Raw genomic sequence first — 17,400 nt, forward strand, 5'->3', positions numbered from 1 at the left:
TAGTGGATGGAGAAGGAGAAGAAGATGGCGGAGAGGATATTCCACCTCACCCTAGAGATCCTCTTCCGGCTTACTGGAGAGGTGAGAGATTCTGATGACGTCACATTACATCATTCTTATCTATGGGAATAACAGATGGACAGAACTGGAGAGGTGAGGACTCTGGAAATGTCTGTAGTGAGATTTATTAATGTGTCTCTCCATAATCAGGATTACACAGTAGTGAAGAAGACCTCTAGTGAGCGCTGTCAGGACCCTGTGTCTGAGGGATGGGGAAGAACCCTGAGCCCAATCACGGAGCTTCCACCTCACCCCCTGATGCATGAGGACATCAATGACCAGAAGATCCTAGATCTCACCTACAAGATGATTGAGCTGCTGACTGGAGAGGTGACACTGCTGGGAATGCTGGGACATTATACAGTAACTCTATGAAGGGATCGGGGGGATGACTGTATCATTGTATGTGTCAGGTTCCTATAAGATGTCAGGATGTCGCTGTCTATTTCTCCATGGAGGAGTGGGAGTATTTAGAAGGACACAAAGATCTGTACAAGGACGTCATGATGGAGGTTCCCCAGCCCCTCACATCGCCAGGTAATAGACAGGACTAAATACACATGGCCTATAATTATCTGTATGTAAAGAATGAATTCAGTCCCTGTATGTGTTTCCTCCAGATCGATCCAGTAAGAGGACAACACCAGAGAGATGTCCCCGTCCTCTTCTTCCACAGGACTGTAAACAAGAAGATCCCAATGTTCCTCAGGATCATCAGGTAGATGGAGAGAAGGTGTCATGAGATCTCCCCTATGATGTGTAGATGGCTGTGAAGGTCTTGTCCTCAGTCTTGTTTTATCCCCCAGTATTATATGTTTTATACTTGTGTAATGAGAACGGTGGAGATGGCAGGATTAGAGCTGATCATAGATGGGACTTCTCCATCTGTCTGTGACTTTTACAATATTTGTTTCAGGGTGAAGATCTGACCCATATTAATACTACAGAGACATATGTGAGGGGTGATGAGCGGTGTAAAGAGGAGATTCCTACATATGACCACCCAGGTGAGTAGTGACCACTAAATGCAGAGAAGTCACATGTGAAATTAAATTGTATTACATGTAATAATCTGTGTCCTGTCAGGATTTGTTATCTGTATATTAATTGATTCTTAAAGTCATCCAAGTGGCAGTATTCTTTATCTAAGTTAAAAAAGGGTACTGTGCTGGTGGCAAGTGCTACGGGTGGAAAATATCTGGAATGAGTTTGTAAAATTAATTAATTCTATGAAACGAATGCCCCTTTATTGTGCCAATAAAATCTTTATAACTAAGAATCTTAGAAAAAAATGGAAACGCTGGGTGAACTTTTTTTGGTTAAGAAACAATATAAATAGCATTATATACTTAAAATATATTGATAATAATTAGTACACATCCACAAACCTAATAGATTCTGCTAAATGTAGGATCTAATAGGCTGCCGTGTATTATAATACTGACAGGCAAACAATGCACTGCACTACAAAAGTAGTGCACTGTATTACTGTATCTAAGCAATCAATTTCTATTATTTTAAAAATAAAGTCTAAAAAGAAGTGTTAATATAAATAAAAATCCCCAAATTCCCAATTCTCCTCCAAAAAAGAGCTTAATTTGAAAGAAAGAAACAAACAAAACATGACATATTTGGTATCACCATTTCCATAACAACCTGTATGTATAAAACTACAACTCATATCCTGCAATAAACAAGCTCGCATATACTTGGGTCACCAAAAAAACTGTTCTGACTCCAGCTGGGTAAAGATGACAAAACGATGAAAAGTTTGTTCGTTTCACCTGCTGATGTCACGACAAGTGGGTCTTTGTCTTCTGCATTCCGGGTGGATCCCGGGCTGTGGGCTGTTACCCCCCCCCCCCTCCCGCGTCACACCCGGCATCCACCGCGCGCTCTGCCTCTCCCCATTCATTGGGAAAGCGCTGTGGATGCTGGGTGTGACGCGGGGGGGGGGTAACCCGCCCACAACTCGGCAACCACCGCGGGGACCCCAGCGCTGAGTCACGCCTCACCTGGCGCGGGGTCGCGTGACGCCGGCTCCATATACCGCCTCGACCGCATGACATAATATTACATTATCTGATTGCAAATACATTAATCAATAAATTCAGTCTTGCATCTGGTTTAATCAGGGCTTCTCCATTCATTACCTGCTCCACGGCGCTGCCCTGCTCCACGGCGCTGCCCTGCTCCACGGCGCTGCCCTGCTCCACGGCGCTGCCCTGCGGCGCTGTCCTGCTCCATGGCTCTGCCCTGTTCCACAGCACTGCCCTGCTCCACGGCGCTGTCCTACTCCACTGCGCTGCCTTGCTCTGTGCATTTAAGGGTCAACACTGAAATCAGAAAAGTGCTAGATAACTGTGTAGTGTCCTAATATCATTATCTTGCGCTATCGATAGATTAAGATCTGTTTTGGCATCACACTTTTAGTTGGGTAATAACTGAATGTTGCTATTTCATATAGAAATATTACACTGAGCAAAAATATAAACACGACACTTGTTTTAGCTCCCATTTTTCCTGAGCTGAACACAAAGATCTAAGACTTTTTCTGAACACACAAAAGGCCTTTTTCTCTCAAATACTGGTCACAAATTTGTCTAAATCTGTGTTAGTGAGATCTTCTCCTTTGCCGAGATAATCCATCCACCTCACAGGATGCTCATTAGACACATGATTATTGCTGGATACTGGCAGTGACTTGAACACGTTGTCGCATACACCGATCCACAGCATCCCAAGCATGCTCAATGGGTGACATGGCCGGTGAGTATGCTACCATGCAAGACTTGGGATGCGTTTAACCTCCAGGAATTGTGTACAGATCCTTGCAACATGGGGCCGTGCATCATCATGCTGCAACATGGGGCCGTGCATCATCATGCTGCAACATGGGGCCGTGCATCATCATGCTGCAACATGGGGCCGTGCATCATCATGCTGCAACATGGGGCCGTGCATCATCATGCTGCAACATGGGGCCGTGCATCATCATGCTGCAACATGGGGCCGTGCATCATCATGCTGCAACATGGGGCCGTGCATCATCATGCTGCAACATGGGGCCGTGCATCATCATGCTGCAACATGGGGCCGTGCATCATCATGCTGCAACATGGGGCCGTGCATCATCATGCTGCAACATGGGGCCGTGCATCATCATGCTGCAACATGGGGCCGTGCATCATCATGCTGCAACATGGGGCCGTGCATCATCATGCTGCAACATGGGGCCGTGCATCATCATGCTGCAACATGGGGCCGTGCATCATCATGCTGCAACATGGGGCCGTGCATCATCATGCAACATGAGGTGATGGTGGTGGATGAAAGGCAGAATAATGGGCCTCAGGATTTCATCATGGTATCTCTAAATTGGCATCAATAAAATGCACCTGTGTCCATTGTCCATAACATACGCCTGCCCATACCATAACCCCACCGCCACCATGGGCCACTTAATTCACAATGTTGACATCAGCAAATCGCTCACCCACATGACGTCATACACACAGTCTGCCATCTGCCCTGTACAGTGAAAACCGGGATTAATCTGTGAAGGGAACACCTCTCCAACATTCCAGACGCCATCGAATGTGAGCATTTGCCCAAGTCAGTTACGACAACGAACTGCATTTGGGTGGAGACCCCGACGAGGATGACAAGCTAAAGACAGGTGGAGACCCCGACGAGCATGACAAGCTAAAGACAGGTGGAGACCCCGATGAGGACGGCGAGCATGCAGATGAGACACTTTCTAACAGTTTGTGCAGAAATTCTTTGGTTCTGCTAACCGATTGTTGCAGCAGCTGCCCGGGAGGCCAGTCTCGGACCATCTTGGAGGTGAAGATGCTGGATGTTGAGGTTCTGGGCTGGTGTGGTTACACGTGGGTCTGTGGCTGTGAGGCTGGTTGGATTTACTGCCAAATTCTCTGAAACGCCTTTGGAGACGGCTTATGGTAAAGAAATGCACATTCAATTCACGAGCAACAGCTCATGGTGGACTTTACTGCCGTCAGCATGCTAATTGCACGCTCTCTCAAAACGTGCGATATATGTGGCATTGTGCTGTGTGAGTTCAGCTCATGAAAAATGGGAGCAAAAACAAAATTGTTGCATGTATATTTTTGTTCAGTATAGTAAATATAACATTAACAATATAAAGATAAAGTTGCATTATTACAAATATATTTGTTTTATTCTTGGCAGACGTCTTTACCGGGAACTCAGAGAGACATATGATATCCTCAGATTTGAAAGCAGATGATCATGGTATCCCACCAGATACATATGAAGAGCATGCCATTGCTTCAGATATAATCTCAGCCCTTCACAACAAAGATCTATTTTATGATCAACCGGTCCTATCTTCTGATTCGTTACAGAATGTTAAGCAAAGTAAAAGTAACAAAAAGGATATTAAGGAGCGGAGAGCCCACTCAGGGGTGAAGCCATTATCATGTTCAGAATGTTGGAAATGTTTTAATTATAAATCAGATCTTGCTATACATCAAAGAATTCACACAGGGGAGAAGCCATATTCATGTTCAGAATGTGGGAAATGTTTTAATCGGAGGTCCAATCTTGTTGAGCATCAAAAAACTCACACAGGGGAGAAGCCGTACTCCTGTTTAGATTGCGGAAAATGTTTTAAGCAGAAATCAAATCTTACTATACATCAGAGAATTCACACGGGGGAAAAGCCATTTTCATGTTCAGAATGTGGGAACTGTTTTCGCCGTAAATCAGCTTTTGTTATGCATCAGAGAATTCACACGGGGGAAAAACCATTTTCATGTTCAGAATGTGGGAACTGTTTTCGCCGTAAATCAGCTTTTGTTACGCATCAGAGAATTCACACAGGGGAGAAGCCATATTCATGTTCAGAATGTGGGAAATGTTACAGGGGTAAAGTAGATCTCGTTAGACATCAAAGAAGCCACACAAGGGAAAAGCCATTTTCATGCCCAGATTGTGAGAAATGTTTTAGTAGGAGATCAAGTCTTATAGACCATCTTAAAACTCATATTGTGTGTAAATCATAATTATATTTAGTATGTTGGAAATGTTTACCCACACAACTTCATAATCTTCAAAGAGCTCATAAGGGAAAATAATAATTATTTTTTTAATCTTATTTAATTGACAGATGATACAAAAAATACAACAGTTACCTGCAAAGTCCTATGCCAAAAAGGTTCTTTAACTGCAGGAGTCTAGGGCAACTAAAGAGGAGACAGGCTGGTATGCAGGGCTGGTATTAGGGGGAAGAAGGGAGAGGGGTAACTGGGCAACTTTTCTCTCCTACGGGCCCTCACTATTTCTATTCTGAGTTTAAGACTGCTTAAAGACCTCTGGTGACATCACGGTCATATGACCGTAATGTTACTAAAGGTTCTTAAAGCGAACCTGTCATCAGGATTTTGCTAAGTAAACTACATACACTGTCAGGTTGGCGCCGGTACACTGATTAAAATGAAACCTGGGTTGATGAAATCTGTCTTGTGGTTGTTTAATCTTTGATTGCAGTTTGGAGATAATGATATGCTTGTGCTTCTGGGCGGGTCTGTGGGCCTGTCTTTATTTGGTGCTCTATTCTGATATTCATCCCTATGGAATTAAATGACAGGTCACTGAACCTTCGGTTACTTGCTCCCTAATTTAAATCTGCACTTGCGCAGTTCATATTGTGGTCTTTAAGAACAATTTTTCAACTGCAGCAAAATGACGCCCACGCATGCGCAATAGCAGCTATCGCTTGCTGATAGATGCTACTGAGCACTCGCCGTGGCCATTTTGCTGGAGTTACATTTTTTTTTTTGTAACAGACCACAGTATTTAAAATAGGAGGCAAGTAACTGAAGGTTCAGGTTCTCCCAATCTACCCACACACATGTGGAATATTTGCCAGGTTCTGCAGAGATTAAGGAAGAACCATCTATATGCCAAGTATGAGAAGTGCGTCTTCAAGCAAACCTCTCTTAAGTTTCCAGGGTATATCATCTCGAATCCCGAGAAGGTGTCCACCGTCCTGAAGTGGCCCTGTCCTGATGGTCTGAAGGCTATCCAGCTTTTTCTCGGATTCTCTAATGATTACCGCCAATTCATTCCGCCTATTATTTGTGCAATGACCTGCAAGGGGGCCTACCCTAAGCTATGGACTGTGGAGGCAGAAAACACCTTTGTCTCCTTAAAACAGGTTTTCTCCTCTGCTCCTGTGCTGCATTGACCAGGCAATAATAATCAATACTTTTTGGAAGTGAATGCTTCTTTCTCTGGGGCCAGAGCCTTTCTTATCCAGAAGTCTCCTTGCGGTCAATTGGGGACCGGTGGTTTCTTATCCAAAATCTTCTAGTCTCCTGAACGCAACTACTCGATAGGCGATCGAGAACTGTCGGCTATAAAACTGACTCTGGAGGAGTGGCAATTTTTGCTTGAAGAAGCGATGTATCCGGTGGTTATTTACTGACCAAAAGAATCTAGCCTATCAGCAGTAGGCAAAGCGGCTAAATCTTTGTCAAGCTAGGTGGTCTCTGTTCTTCGCCCGTTTCAATTTCATTCTCTATTTTCGGCTGGCGGATAAGAACGTTAAGGCGGATGCACCTTCTATGTCCTTTTAGTCTTCCGACCAGGAGGAAAAACCTAAACACATCATTGAGCCCTCCAAAATAGTTACTGTCTCACCACTGGATTTGTCTTTGGTTCCTTCCAGGAAAAACCTATGTTGCTGAACCAGAAAGGAAGCGGGCTTTCAGTGGGGTCACGCGTCTAAATTATCTGGTCATGCTGGACAGAAGAAAATGTCGGCATTATTGGTGGCCAACCCTTCGCAAGGATGTTGCGGATTTCGTCTTGGCCTTTCCCTCCTGTGCTCAGGACAAGACTTTGAAACGGCTTACGACTGGTCGCCTACTTTCTTTGCCTGTTCCATCTGCTCACTGGCAGCATATCGCGATGGACTTCATTATCAACCATCCAGTGTCGGCCGGGTGTACCGTCATAAGTAGTTATGAATCGCGTCTCTAAGATGGCCCATGTCACTCCACTGTCCAGCCTTCCATCTGCCCTTGTGCTTGCCAAACTCCTGCCTTAGGGAAAATTATCATACAACGACCATGTGAGTAAATCGTCTGCTGAATCTCGTTTTTTTTTGTGGTCTACGGTCAACATCCCAATATTCCGTTCCCAGTGTCTACTACCAACAATATTCCTGCTGCTGAATCCCTCATCAAGGGCTTTTCTAAGATCTGGGAATACACTAAGACCACTTTGTTGAAGTCCTCTAAACGGTTAGAAGAAACATGCAGACAAGACACATCTGGACCCGACTTTTTGTTTCGTCCTGGGGATAAGGTTTGGCTGTCTTCAAAGTATGTCCATCTCACTATACAGCTAGGGAACATTATTTGAATTCCAGCAATTGGATGAATTACCTGGTACCCTGAATTCGTCTAAAGTATCAAGCCCTGTGTGAGACCGTTTTTTATAATGAGCACTGGCACCATGAGCACTTTAATATATGAAGTAGTTTTTATTATATTGGTCCTCGCTTCATCGGTTCAAGGTTCTCAAACAGATAAATCCTGTCGCCTACAAACTCAAACTCCCAGCCTCTCTACAGATCCCTAATTAATTTTAAGTGTCTATCCTCAAGCATGTCGTCCTCTTCTTCAAAGATTCAGGTACCGCTTCTGCTCCAGTCAGCTCCGAAGACATTTTCAAGGTACAGAGCACTTTGGCGACCAAAAGGGTAAGAGGAAAACCATTTTTCTTGTGGATTGGAAGGGGTTTGGTCCTGAGAAGAGGTCGTCGGAGCCCAAAGAGACAATCCGTGCCCTCCTCCTGGAGAGATTTCTTGCGGGAGTGAAAAAGAGGGGGCGTAAAGTGGGGGTACTATAGCGCCGACGTCCCTGCACATTTCTTCACTCTCCCGGCAGAGACACTGACCCACTCACTGCTGTGGCCCTTGTCCTGCACTTCCTCCTCCGGCTCATGCCCAAGGTCTGCACACTGCTCGCAGATCCGTGCACTGTGCTTAGGGCACTGTGCTTAGTGTGTGTGCGCGCGCGCTCCCTCCTTCTTAAAGGGACAGCGCGCTGTCCTAAAGTGTCCCCAGCCAATGGCAGGGAGACAATTATTATAATTTTAAGGCAATGCCTGAGCAACGTGTATTGTTAGTTGTCTGTACACTTGCTAGTTGTCAGGTCCCCAGTACCCGCCAGTCAGTGTACCTGTCTGCCCATACTTGCCTTGTGTTCCTGTATATCAGCCGTGCCTACCAGCACCTGCCTGTATATTAGCTGTGTCAGTCTTTATACTAACCGTACCTGCCTGCACCTGCCATGACAGTCTGTATAGCAGCTTTACCTGCCAGCACACGCGGCTCCGCTATGTACGCCTCGTACATGCGTGGCTCCGCTCCACACGCGCGGCTCCGCTCCGTACACCTCGTACACGCGCGGCTCCGCTCCGTACACCTCGTACACGCGCGGCTCGGCTCCGCTCCGTACACCTCGTACATGCGCGGCTCGGCTCCGTACACCTCGTACACGAGCGGCTCGGCTCCGTACACCTCGTACACGCGCGGCTCGGCTCCGTACACCTCGTACACGCGCGGCTCGGCTCCGTACACCTCGTACACGCGCGGCTCGGCTCCGTACACCTCGTACACGCGCGGCTCGGCTCCGTACACCTCGTACACGCGCGGCTCGGCTCCGTACACCTCGTACACGCGCGGCTCGGCTCCGTACACCTCGTACACGCGCGGCTCGGCTCCGTACACCTCGTACACGCGCGGCTCGGCTCCGTACACCTCGTACACGCGCGGCTCGGCTCCGTACACCTCGTACACGCGCGGCTCGGCTCCGTACACCTCGTTCACGCGCGGCTCGGCTCCGCTCCGTCCACGCGCGGCTCGGCTCCGCTCCGTACACCTCGTCCACGCGCGGCTCGGCTCCGCTCCGTACACCTCGTCCACGCGCGGCTCGGCTCGGCTCCGTACACCTCGTCCACGCGCGGCTCGGCTCGGCTCCGTACACCTCGTCCACGCGCGGCTCGGCTCCGCTCCGTACACCTCGTCCACGCGCGGCTCGGCTCCGCTCCGTACACCTCGTCCACGCGCGGCTCGGCTCCGCTCCGTACACCTCGTCCACGCTCGGCTCCGCTCCGTACACCTCGTCCACGCGCGGCTCGGCTCCGCTCCGCACACCTCGTCCACGCGCGGCTCGGCTCCGCTCCGTACACCTCGTCCACGCGCGGCTCGGCTCCGCTCCGTACACCTCGTCCACGCGCGGCTCGGCTCCGCTCCGTCCACGCGCGGCTCGGCTCCGCTCCGTCCACGCGCGGCTCGGCTCCGCTCCGTCCACGCGCGGCTCGGCTCCGCTCCGTCCACGCGCGGCTCGGCTCCGCTCCGTCCACGCGCGGCTCGGCTCCGCTCCGTCCACGCGCGGCTCGGCTCGGCTCGGCTCCGTACACCTCGTCCACGCGCGGCTCGGCTCGGCTCCGTACACCTCGTCCACGCGCGGCTCGGCTCGGCTCCGTACACCTCGTCCACGCGCGGCTCGGCTCGGCTCCGTACACCTCGTCCACGCGCGGCTCAGCTCGGCTCCGTACACCTCGTCCACGCGCGGCTCGGCTCGGCTCCGTACACCTCGTCCACGCGCGGCTCGGCTCGGCTCCGTACACCTCGTCCACGCGCGGCTCGGCTCGGCTCCGTACACCTCGTCCACGCGCGGCTCGGCTCGGCTCCGTACACCTCGTCCACGCGCGGCTCGGCTCGGCTCCGTACACCTCGTCCACGCGCGGCTCGGCTCCGTACACCTCGTCCACGCGCGGCTCGGCTCCGTACACCTCGTCCACGCGCGGCTCGGCTCCGCTCCGTACACCTCGTCCACGCGCGGCTCGGCTCCGCTCCGTACACCTCGTCCACGCGCGGCTCGGCTCCGCTCCGTACACCTCGTCCACGCGCGGCTCGGCTCCGCTCCGTACACCTCGTCCACGCGCGGCTCGGCTCCGCTCCGTACACCTCGTCCACGCGCGGCTCGGCTCCGCTCCGTACACCTCGTCCACGCGCGGCTCGGCTCCGCTCCGTACACCTCGTCCACGCGCGGCTCGGCTCCGCTCCGTACACCTCGTCCACGCGCGGCTCGGCTCCGCTCCGTACACCTCGTCCACGCGCGGCTCGGCTCCGCTCCGTACACCTCGTCCACGCGCGGCTCCGCTCCGTACACCTCGTCCACGCGCGGCTCGGCTCCGCTCCGTACACCTCGTCCACGCGCGGCTCCGCTCCGTACACCTCGTCCACGCGCGGCTCCGCTCCGTACACCTCGTCCACGCGCGGCTCCGCTCCGTACACCTCGTCCACGCGCGGCTCCGCTCCGTACACCTCGTCCACGCGCGGCTCCGCTCCGTACACCTCGTCCACGCGCGGCTCCGCTCCGCACACCTCGTCCACGCGCGGCTCCGCACACCTCGTCCACGCGCGGCTCCGCTCCGCACACCTCGTCCACGCGCGGCTCCGCTCCGTACACCTCGTCCACGCGCGGCTCCGCTCCGTACACCTCGTCCACGCGCGGCTCCGCTCCGTACACCTCGTCCACGCGCGGCTCCGCTCCGTACACCTCGTCCACGCGCGGCTCCGCACACCTCGTCCACGCGCGGCTCCGCACACCTCGTCCACGCGCGGCTCCGCTCCGTACACCTCGTCCACGCGCGGCTCCGCTCCGTACACCTCGTCCACGCGCGGCTCCGCTCCGTACACCTCGTCCACGCGCGGCTCCGCTCCGTACACCTCGTCCACGCGCGGCTCCGCTCCGTACACCTCGTCCACGCGCGGCTCCGCTCCGTACACCTCGTCCACGCGCGGCTCCGCTCCGTACACCTCGTCCACGCGCGGCTCCGCACACCTCGTCCACGCGCGGCTCCGCACACCTCGTCCACGCGCGGCTCCGCTCCGTACACCTCGTCCACGCGCGGCTCCGCTCCGTACACCTCGTCCACGCGCGGCTCCGCTCCGTACACCTCGTCCACGCGCGGCTCCGCTCCGTACACCTCGTCCACGCGCGGCTCCGCTCCGTACACCCCGTCCACGCGCGGCTCCGCTCCGTACACCCCGTCCACGCGCGGCTCCGCTCCGTACACCCCGTCCACGCGCGGCTCCGCTCCGTACACCCCGTCCACGCGCGGCTCCGCTCCGTACACCCCGTCCACGCGCGGCTCCGCTCCGTACACCCCGTCCACGCGCGGCTCCGCTCCGTACACCCCGTCCACGCGCGGCTCCGCTCCGTACACCCCGTCCACGCGCGGCTCCGCTCCGTACACCCCGTCCACGCGCGGCTCCGCTCCGTACACCCCGTCCACGCGCGGCTCCGCTCCGTACACCCCGTCCACGCGCGGCTCCGCTCCGTACACCCCGTCCACGCGCGGCTCCGCTCCGTACACCCCGTCCACGCGCGGCTCCGCTCCGTACACCCCGTCCACGCGCGGCTCCGCTCCGTACACCCCGTCCACGCGCGGCTCCGCTCCGTACACCCCGTCCACGCGCGGCTCCGCTCCGTACACCCCGTCCACGCGCGGCTCCGCTCCGTACACCCCGTCCACGCGCGGCTCCGCTCCGTACACGCGCGGCTCGGCTCCGCTCCGTACACCTCGTACACGCGCGGCTCGGCTCCGCTCCGCTCCGTACACCTCGTACACGCGCGGCTCGGCTCCGTACACCTCGTACACGCGAGGCTCGGCTCCGTACACCTCGTACACGCGCGGCTCGGCTCCGTACACCTCGTACACGCGCGGCTCCGCTCCGTACACCTCGTACACGCGCGGCTCCGCTCCGTACACCTCGTACACGCGCGGCTCCGCTCCGTACACCTCGTACACGCGCGGCTCCGCTCCGTACACCTCGTACACGCGCGGCTCCGCTCCGTACACCTCGTACACGCGCGGCTCCGCTCCGTACACCTCGTACACGCGCGGCTCCGCTCCGTACACCTCGTACACGCGCGGCTCCGCTCCGTACACCTCGTACACGCGCGGCTCCGCTCCGTACACCTCGTACACGCGCGGCTCGGCTCCGCTCCGTACACCTTGTACACGCGCGGCTCCGCTCCGTACACCTCGTACACGCGCGGCTCGGCTCCGCTCCGTACACCTCGTACACGCGCGGCTCGGCTCCGTACACCTCGTACACGCGCGGCTCGGCTCCGTACACCTCGTACACGCGCGGCTCGGCTCCGTACACCTCGTACACGCGCGGCTCGGCTCCGTACACCTCGTACACGCGCGGCTCGGCTCCGTACACCTCGTACACGCGCGGCTCGGCTCCGTACACCTCGTACACGCTCGGCTCCGTACACCTCGTACACGCGCGGCTCGGCTCCGTACACCTCGTACACGCGCGGCTCGGCTCCGCTCCGTACACGCGCGGCTCGGCTCCGCTCCGTACACGCGCGGCTCGGCTCCGCTCCGTACACCTCGTACACGCGCGGCTCGGCTCCGCTCCGTACACCTCGTACACGCGCGGCTCGGCTCCGTACACCTCGTACACGCGCGGCTCGGCTCCGTACACCTCGTACACGCGCGGCTCGGCTCCGCTCCGTACACCTCGTACACGCGCGGCTCGGCTCCGTACACCTCGTACACGCGCGGCTCGGCTCCGTACACCTCGTACACGCGCGGCTCTGCTCCGTACACCTCGTACACGCGCGGCTCTGCTCCGTACACCTCGTACACGCGCGGCTCGGCTCCGTACACCTCGTACACGCGCGGCTCGGCTCCGCTCCGTACACCTCGTACACGCGCGGCTCGGCTCCGCTCCGTACACCTCGTACACGCGCGGCTCGGCTCCGCTCCGTACACCTCGCACACGCGCGGCTCGGCTCCGCTCCGTACACCTCGCACACGCGCGGCTCGGCTCCGTACACCTCGCACACGCGCGGCTCGGCTCCGCTCCGTACACCTCGTACACGCGCGGCTCGGCTCCGTACACGCGCGGCTCGGCTCCGTACACCTCGTACACGCGCGGCTCGGCTCCGTACACCTCGTACACGCGCGGCTCGGCTCCGTACACCTCGTACACGCGCGGCTCGGCTCCGTACACCTCGTACACGCGCGGCTCGGCTCCGTACACCTCGTACACGCGCGGCTCGGCTCCGTACACCTCGTACACGCGCGGCTCGGCTCCGTACACCTCGTACACGCGCGGCTCGGCTCCGTACACCTCGTACACGCGCGGCTCGGCTCCGTACACCTCGTACACGCGCGGCTCGGCTCCGTACACCTCGTACACGCGCGGCTCGGCTCCGTACACCTCGTACACGCGCGGCTCGGCTCCGTACACCTCGTACACGCGCGGCTCGGCTCCGTACACCTCGTACACGCGCGGCTCGGCTCCGTACACCTCGTACACGCGCGGCTCGGCTCCGTACACCTCGTACACGCGCGGCTCGGCTCCGTACACCTCGTACACGCGCGGCTCGGCTCCGCTCCGTACACCTCGTACACGCGCGGCTCGGCTCCGCTCCGTACACCTCGTACACGCGCGGCTCCGCTCCGTACACCTCGTACACGCGCGGCTCCGCTCCGTACACCTCGTACACGCGCGGCTCCGCTCCGTACACCTCGTACACGCGCGGCTCCGCTCCGTACACCTCGTACACGCGCGGCTCCGCTCCGTACACCTCGTACACGCGCGGCTCCGCTCCGTACACCTCGTACACGCGCGGCTCCGCTCCGTACACCTCGTACACGCGCGGCTCCGCTCCGTACACCTCGTACACGCGCGGCTCCGCTCCGTACACCTCGTACACGCGCGGCTCCGCTCCGTACACCTCGTACACGCGCGGCTCCGCTCCGTACACCTCGTACACGCGCGGCTCGGCTCCGTACACCTCGTACACGCGCGGCTCGGCTCCGTACACCTCGTACACGCGCGGCTCGGCTCCGTACACCTCGTACACGCGCGGCTCGGCTCCGTACACCTCGTACACGCGCGGCTCGGCTCCGTACACCTCGTACACGCGCGGCTCGGCTCCGTACGCCTCGTACACGCGCGGCTCGGCTCCGTACGCCTCGTACACGCGCGGCTCGGCTCCGTACGCCTCGTACACGCGCGGCTCGGCTCCGTACGCCTCGTACACGCGCGGCTCGGCTCCGTACGCCTCGTACACGCGCGGCTCGGCTCCGTACGCCTCGTACACGCGCGGCTCGGCTCCGTACGCCTCGTACACGCGCGGCTCGGCTCCGTACGCCTCGTACACGCGCGGCTCGGCTCCGTACGCCTCGTACACGCGCGGCTCGGCTCCGTACGCCTCGTACACGCGCGGCTCGGCTCCGTACGCCTCGTACACGCGCGGCTCGGCTCCGTACGCCTCGTACACGCGCGGCTCGGCTCCGTACGCCTCGTACACGCGCGGCTCGGCTCCGTACGCCTCGTACACGCGCGGCTCGGCTCCGTACGCCTCGTACACGCGCGGCTCGGCTCCGTACGCCTCGTACACGCGCGGCTCGGCTCCGTACGCCTCGTACACGCGCGGCTCGGCTCCGTACGCCTCGTACACGCGCGGCTCGGCTCCGTACGCCTCGTACACGCGCGGCTCGGCTCCGTACGCCTCGTACACGCGCGGCTCGGCTCCGTACGCCTCGTACACGCGCGGCTCGGCTCCGTACGCCTCGTACACGCGCGGCTCGGCTCCGTACGCCTCGTACACGCGCGGCTCGGCTCCGTACGCCTCGTACACGCGCGGCTCGGCTCCGTACGCCTCGTACACGCGCGGCTCGGCTCCGTACGCCTCGTACACGCGCGGCTCCGCTCCGTACGCCTCGTACACGCGGGTCGGCTCCGTACGCCTCGTACACGCGCGGCTCCGCTCCGTACGCCTCGTACACGCGCGGCTCCGCTCCGTACGCCTCGTACACACGCGGCTCCGCTCCGTACACCTCGTACACACGTGGCTCCGCTCCGTACACCTCGTACACACACGGCTCCGCTCCGTACACCTCGTACACACGGCTCCGCTCCGTACACCTCGTACACACGCGGCTCTGCTCCGTACACCTCGTACACACGCGGCTCTGCTCCGTACACCTCGTACACACGCGGCTCTGCTCCGTACACCTCGTACACACGCGGCTCTGCTCCGTACACCTCGTACACACGCGGCTCTGCTCCGTACACCTCGTACACACGCGGCTCCGCTACATCCACACTGTAAACCCCTCCTGACCCCACACATAAACTTCAGCTCTTCCAGCACCATGACAACCAGCACAGCAGAGTCCTGCATCCACTGAGGCCCCTGATCATGTGACCCCTGACTCCTCCCCTCCTGTGACCTCATCACAGCTCCTGGGCGCACAGAGCAGCCATCTTCCTTCCATTTAGGATCCTGTAGATTCAGTCGTTCTCATCATTATCTTCCATCTTCTAGAAAATTTACCTTAAACCTTAGTGGATGGAGAAGGAGAAGAAGAAGATGGCAGAGAGGATATTCCACCTCACCCTAGAGATCCTCTTCCGGCTTACTGGAGAGGTGAGAGATTCTGATGACGTCACATTACATCATTCTTATCTATGGGAATAACAGATGGACAGAACTGGAGAGGTGAGGACTCTGGAAATGTCTGGAGGGAGATTTATTAATGTGTCTCTCCATAACCAGGATTACACAGTAGTGAAGAAGACCTCTAGTGGGCGCTGTCAGGACCCTGTGTCTGAGGGATGGGGAAGACCCCTGAGCCCAATCACAGGACCTCCACCTCACCCCCTGATACATGAGGACATCAATGACCAGAAGATCCTAGAACTCACCTACAAGATGATTGAGCTGCTGACTGGAGAGGTGACACTGCTGGGAATGCTGGGACATTATACAGTAACGCTATGAAAGGATCGGGGGGATGACGGTATCATTGTATGTGTCAGGTTCCTATAAGGTGTCAGGATGTCGCCGTCTATTTCTCCATGGAGGAGTGGGAGTATTTAGAAGGACACAAAGATCTGTACAAGGACATCATGATGGAGGTTCCCCAGCCCCTCACATCACCAGGTAATAGACAGGACTAAATACACACGGCCTATAATTATCTGTATGTAAAGAATGAATTCAGCCCCTGTATGTGTTTCCTCCAGATCTATCCAGTAAGAGGACAACACCAGAGAGATGTCCCCGTCCTCTTCTTCCACAGGACTGTAAACAAGAAGACCCCAATGTTCCTCAGGATCATCAGGTAGATGGAGAGAAGGTGTCATGAGATCTCCCCTATGATGTGTAGACGGCTGTGAAGGTCTTAGGCTATGTGCCCACGAAGCAGATTTGATGCAGAGCGTTTTTGCCTCTCTCTGGCAGAAAAAAACGCATGCAGATTTATATGCGTTTTTTCTTCCAGGCAGAAGTGTTTTTAAGGCTGTGTGCCCACGTAGCGTTTTTCAAGCGTATATGCTGCGGAATTTCCGCAGCGTAAACGCTTGAAAAACGCATGTATATCCGCACCCCATGGTCCCCAATGGCATTCCGCAATGTCAATGCCCATGCTGCGGATTTTTCCGCAGCGTATATGCTGCGGTCAAAAATCCGCAGCATGTTCATTAATTTTGCGGAAGCGCAGCGGAATCAATGTGCGGATGGTACCCAAGTCTGGATGAGAGGAGACTCTCATCCAGACCTGGGTACCAAAGAACCTGTAAAAAAAAGAATTAAATAAAGTTTATACTTATCTTCTGATGTTTTCCCTCCGTCGCGCTGTTGTCTGAAGGACCTGCCACGTCATTGAGTCATGTGACCCACCACATGACTCAATGACGTCACCGCAGGTCCTGCACACAACAGCGTGAGCCGCTCAAGCCTCCGGACGGGGCAGAGAATGCATCAGAAGGTGAGTATAAAGTTTATTTTTTTATTTTTTACCATTCTGAACAAGTTGTCAATCACTTTTCCAAGTGATGCTTGGAGAAGTGCTTGATAACCCGCATGCGGAAATGCATGCAAAGACGCCTCACAAACGCTTCTACCTGGCGGGAAAACCGCATGTAATATCCACATGCGATTTTCCCGCCAGGGAGAAGCGTAAAAAATATGCTTCAGGTCCGCAACGTGGGCACATAGCCTTAAGCGTTTTTACATGCGTTTTTCAAGCATTTTTCCAAGCAATTTTGAGCATCACTTGGAAAAGTGCTTGACAAGTTGATCACACAATATAAATCCATGCAACCGGCATGGATTTATACTGAGTGAACAACTTAGATGCTTTAAATGCAGCATCTATAGTAAAAAAAAAGAATTAAAACATTAAAAAAAAATATGTATATTCACCTCTCCGGCAGCCCCCGGTCTGCTCTCTGGTCTC

The 17,400-nt window shown here is 55.9% G+C and overlaps 2 protein-coding genes and 1 pseudogene across 2 annotated transcripts; all 3 read left to right on the forward strand.

Annotated features, from left to right (window-relative positions):
• The first annotated feature begins 168 nt into the window (after nucleotides 1-168).
• Nucleotides 169-5,544, forward strand: LOC141204937 (uncharacterized). Its single transcript, XM_073663978.1, has 5 exons — nucleotides 169-390; nucleotides 474-597; nucleotides 681-778; nucleotides 977-1,067; nucleotides 4,273-5,544. Exons 1-5 carry the CDS (start codon nucleotides 169-171, stop codon nucleotides 5,106-5,108), a joined length of 1,371 nt encoding a protein of 456 aa, XP_073520079.1. The 3' UTR covers nucleotides 5,109-5,544.
• Nucleotides 5,545-15,399: 9,855 nt separating this feature from the next.
• LOC141204992 (oocyte zinc finger protein XlCOF29-like) lies at nucleotides 15,400-15,941 on the forward strand. Its single transcript, XM_073664046.1, has 2 exons — nucleotides 15,400-15,587; nucleotides 15,717-15,941. The coding sequence occupies exons 1-2, from the start codon at nucleotides 15,510-15,512 to the stop codon at nucleotides 15,939-15,941; spliced, it is 303 nt and encodes a 100-aa protein (XP_073520147.1). The 5' UTR covers nucleotides 15,400-15,509.
• Nucleotides 15,942-15,970: 29 nt separating this feature from the next.
• The window catches only part of LOC141204938 (uncharacterized), a 72,856-nt pseudogene continuing 71,426 nt past the window's right edge, over nucleotides 15,971-17,400 (forward strand).

This window comes from Phyllobates terribilis, unplaced genomic scaffold, assembly GCF_046119375.1.
Source record: "Phyllobates terribilis strain yellow unplaced genomic scaffold, ASM4611937v1 Scaffold_136__1_contigs__length_4911898, whole genome shotgun sequence".
Classification (NCBI taxonomy): Eukaryota; Metazoa; Chordata; class Amphibia; order Anura; family Dendrobatidae; genus Phyllobates; species Phyllobates terribilis.

Coding starts and splice junctions, on each gene's coding strand:
- LOC141204937 (XM_073663978.1), top strand. CDS start 169: ATGTCTGTAGTGAGATTTATTAATGTGTCTCTCCATAATCAGGATTAC. Junction 779..976: donor ATGTTCCTCAGGATCATCAG/GTAGATGGAGAG, acceptor TATTTGTTTCAG/GGTGAAGATCTGACCCATAT. Junction 1,068..4,272: donor TCCTACATATGACCACCCAG/GTGAGTAGTGAC, acceptor TATTCTTGGCAG/ACGTCTTTACCGGGAACTCA.
- LOC141204992 (XM_073664046.1), top strand. CDS start 15,510: ATGGAGAAGGAGAAGAAGAAGATGGCAGAGAGGATATTCCACCTCACC. Junction 15,588..15,716: donor TCTTCCGGCTTACTGGAGAG/GTGAGAGATTCT, acceptor CTCCATAACCAG/GATTACACAGTAGTGAAGAA.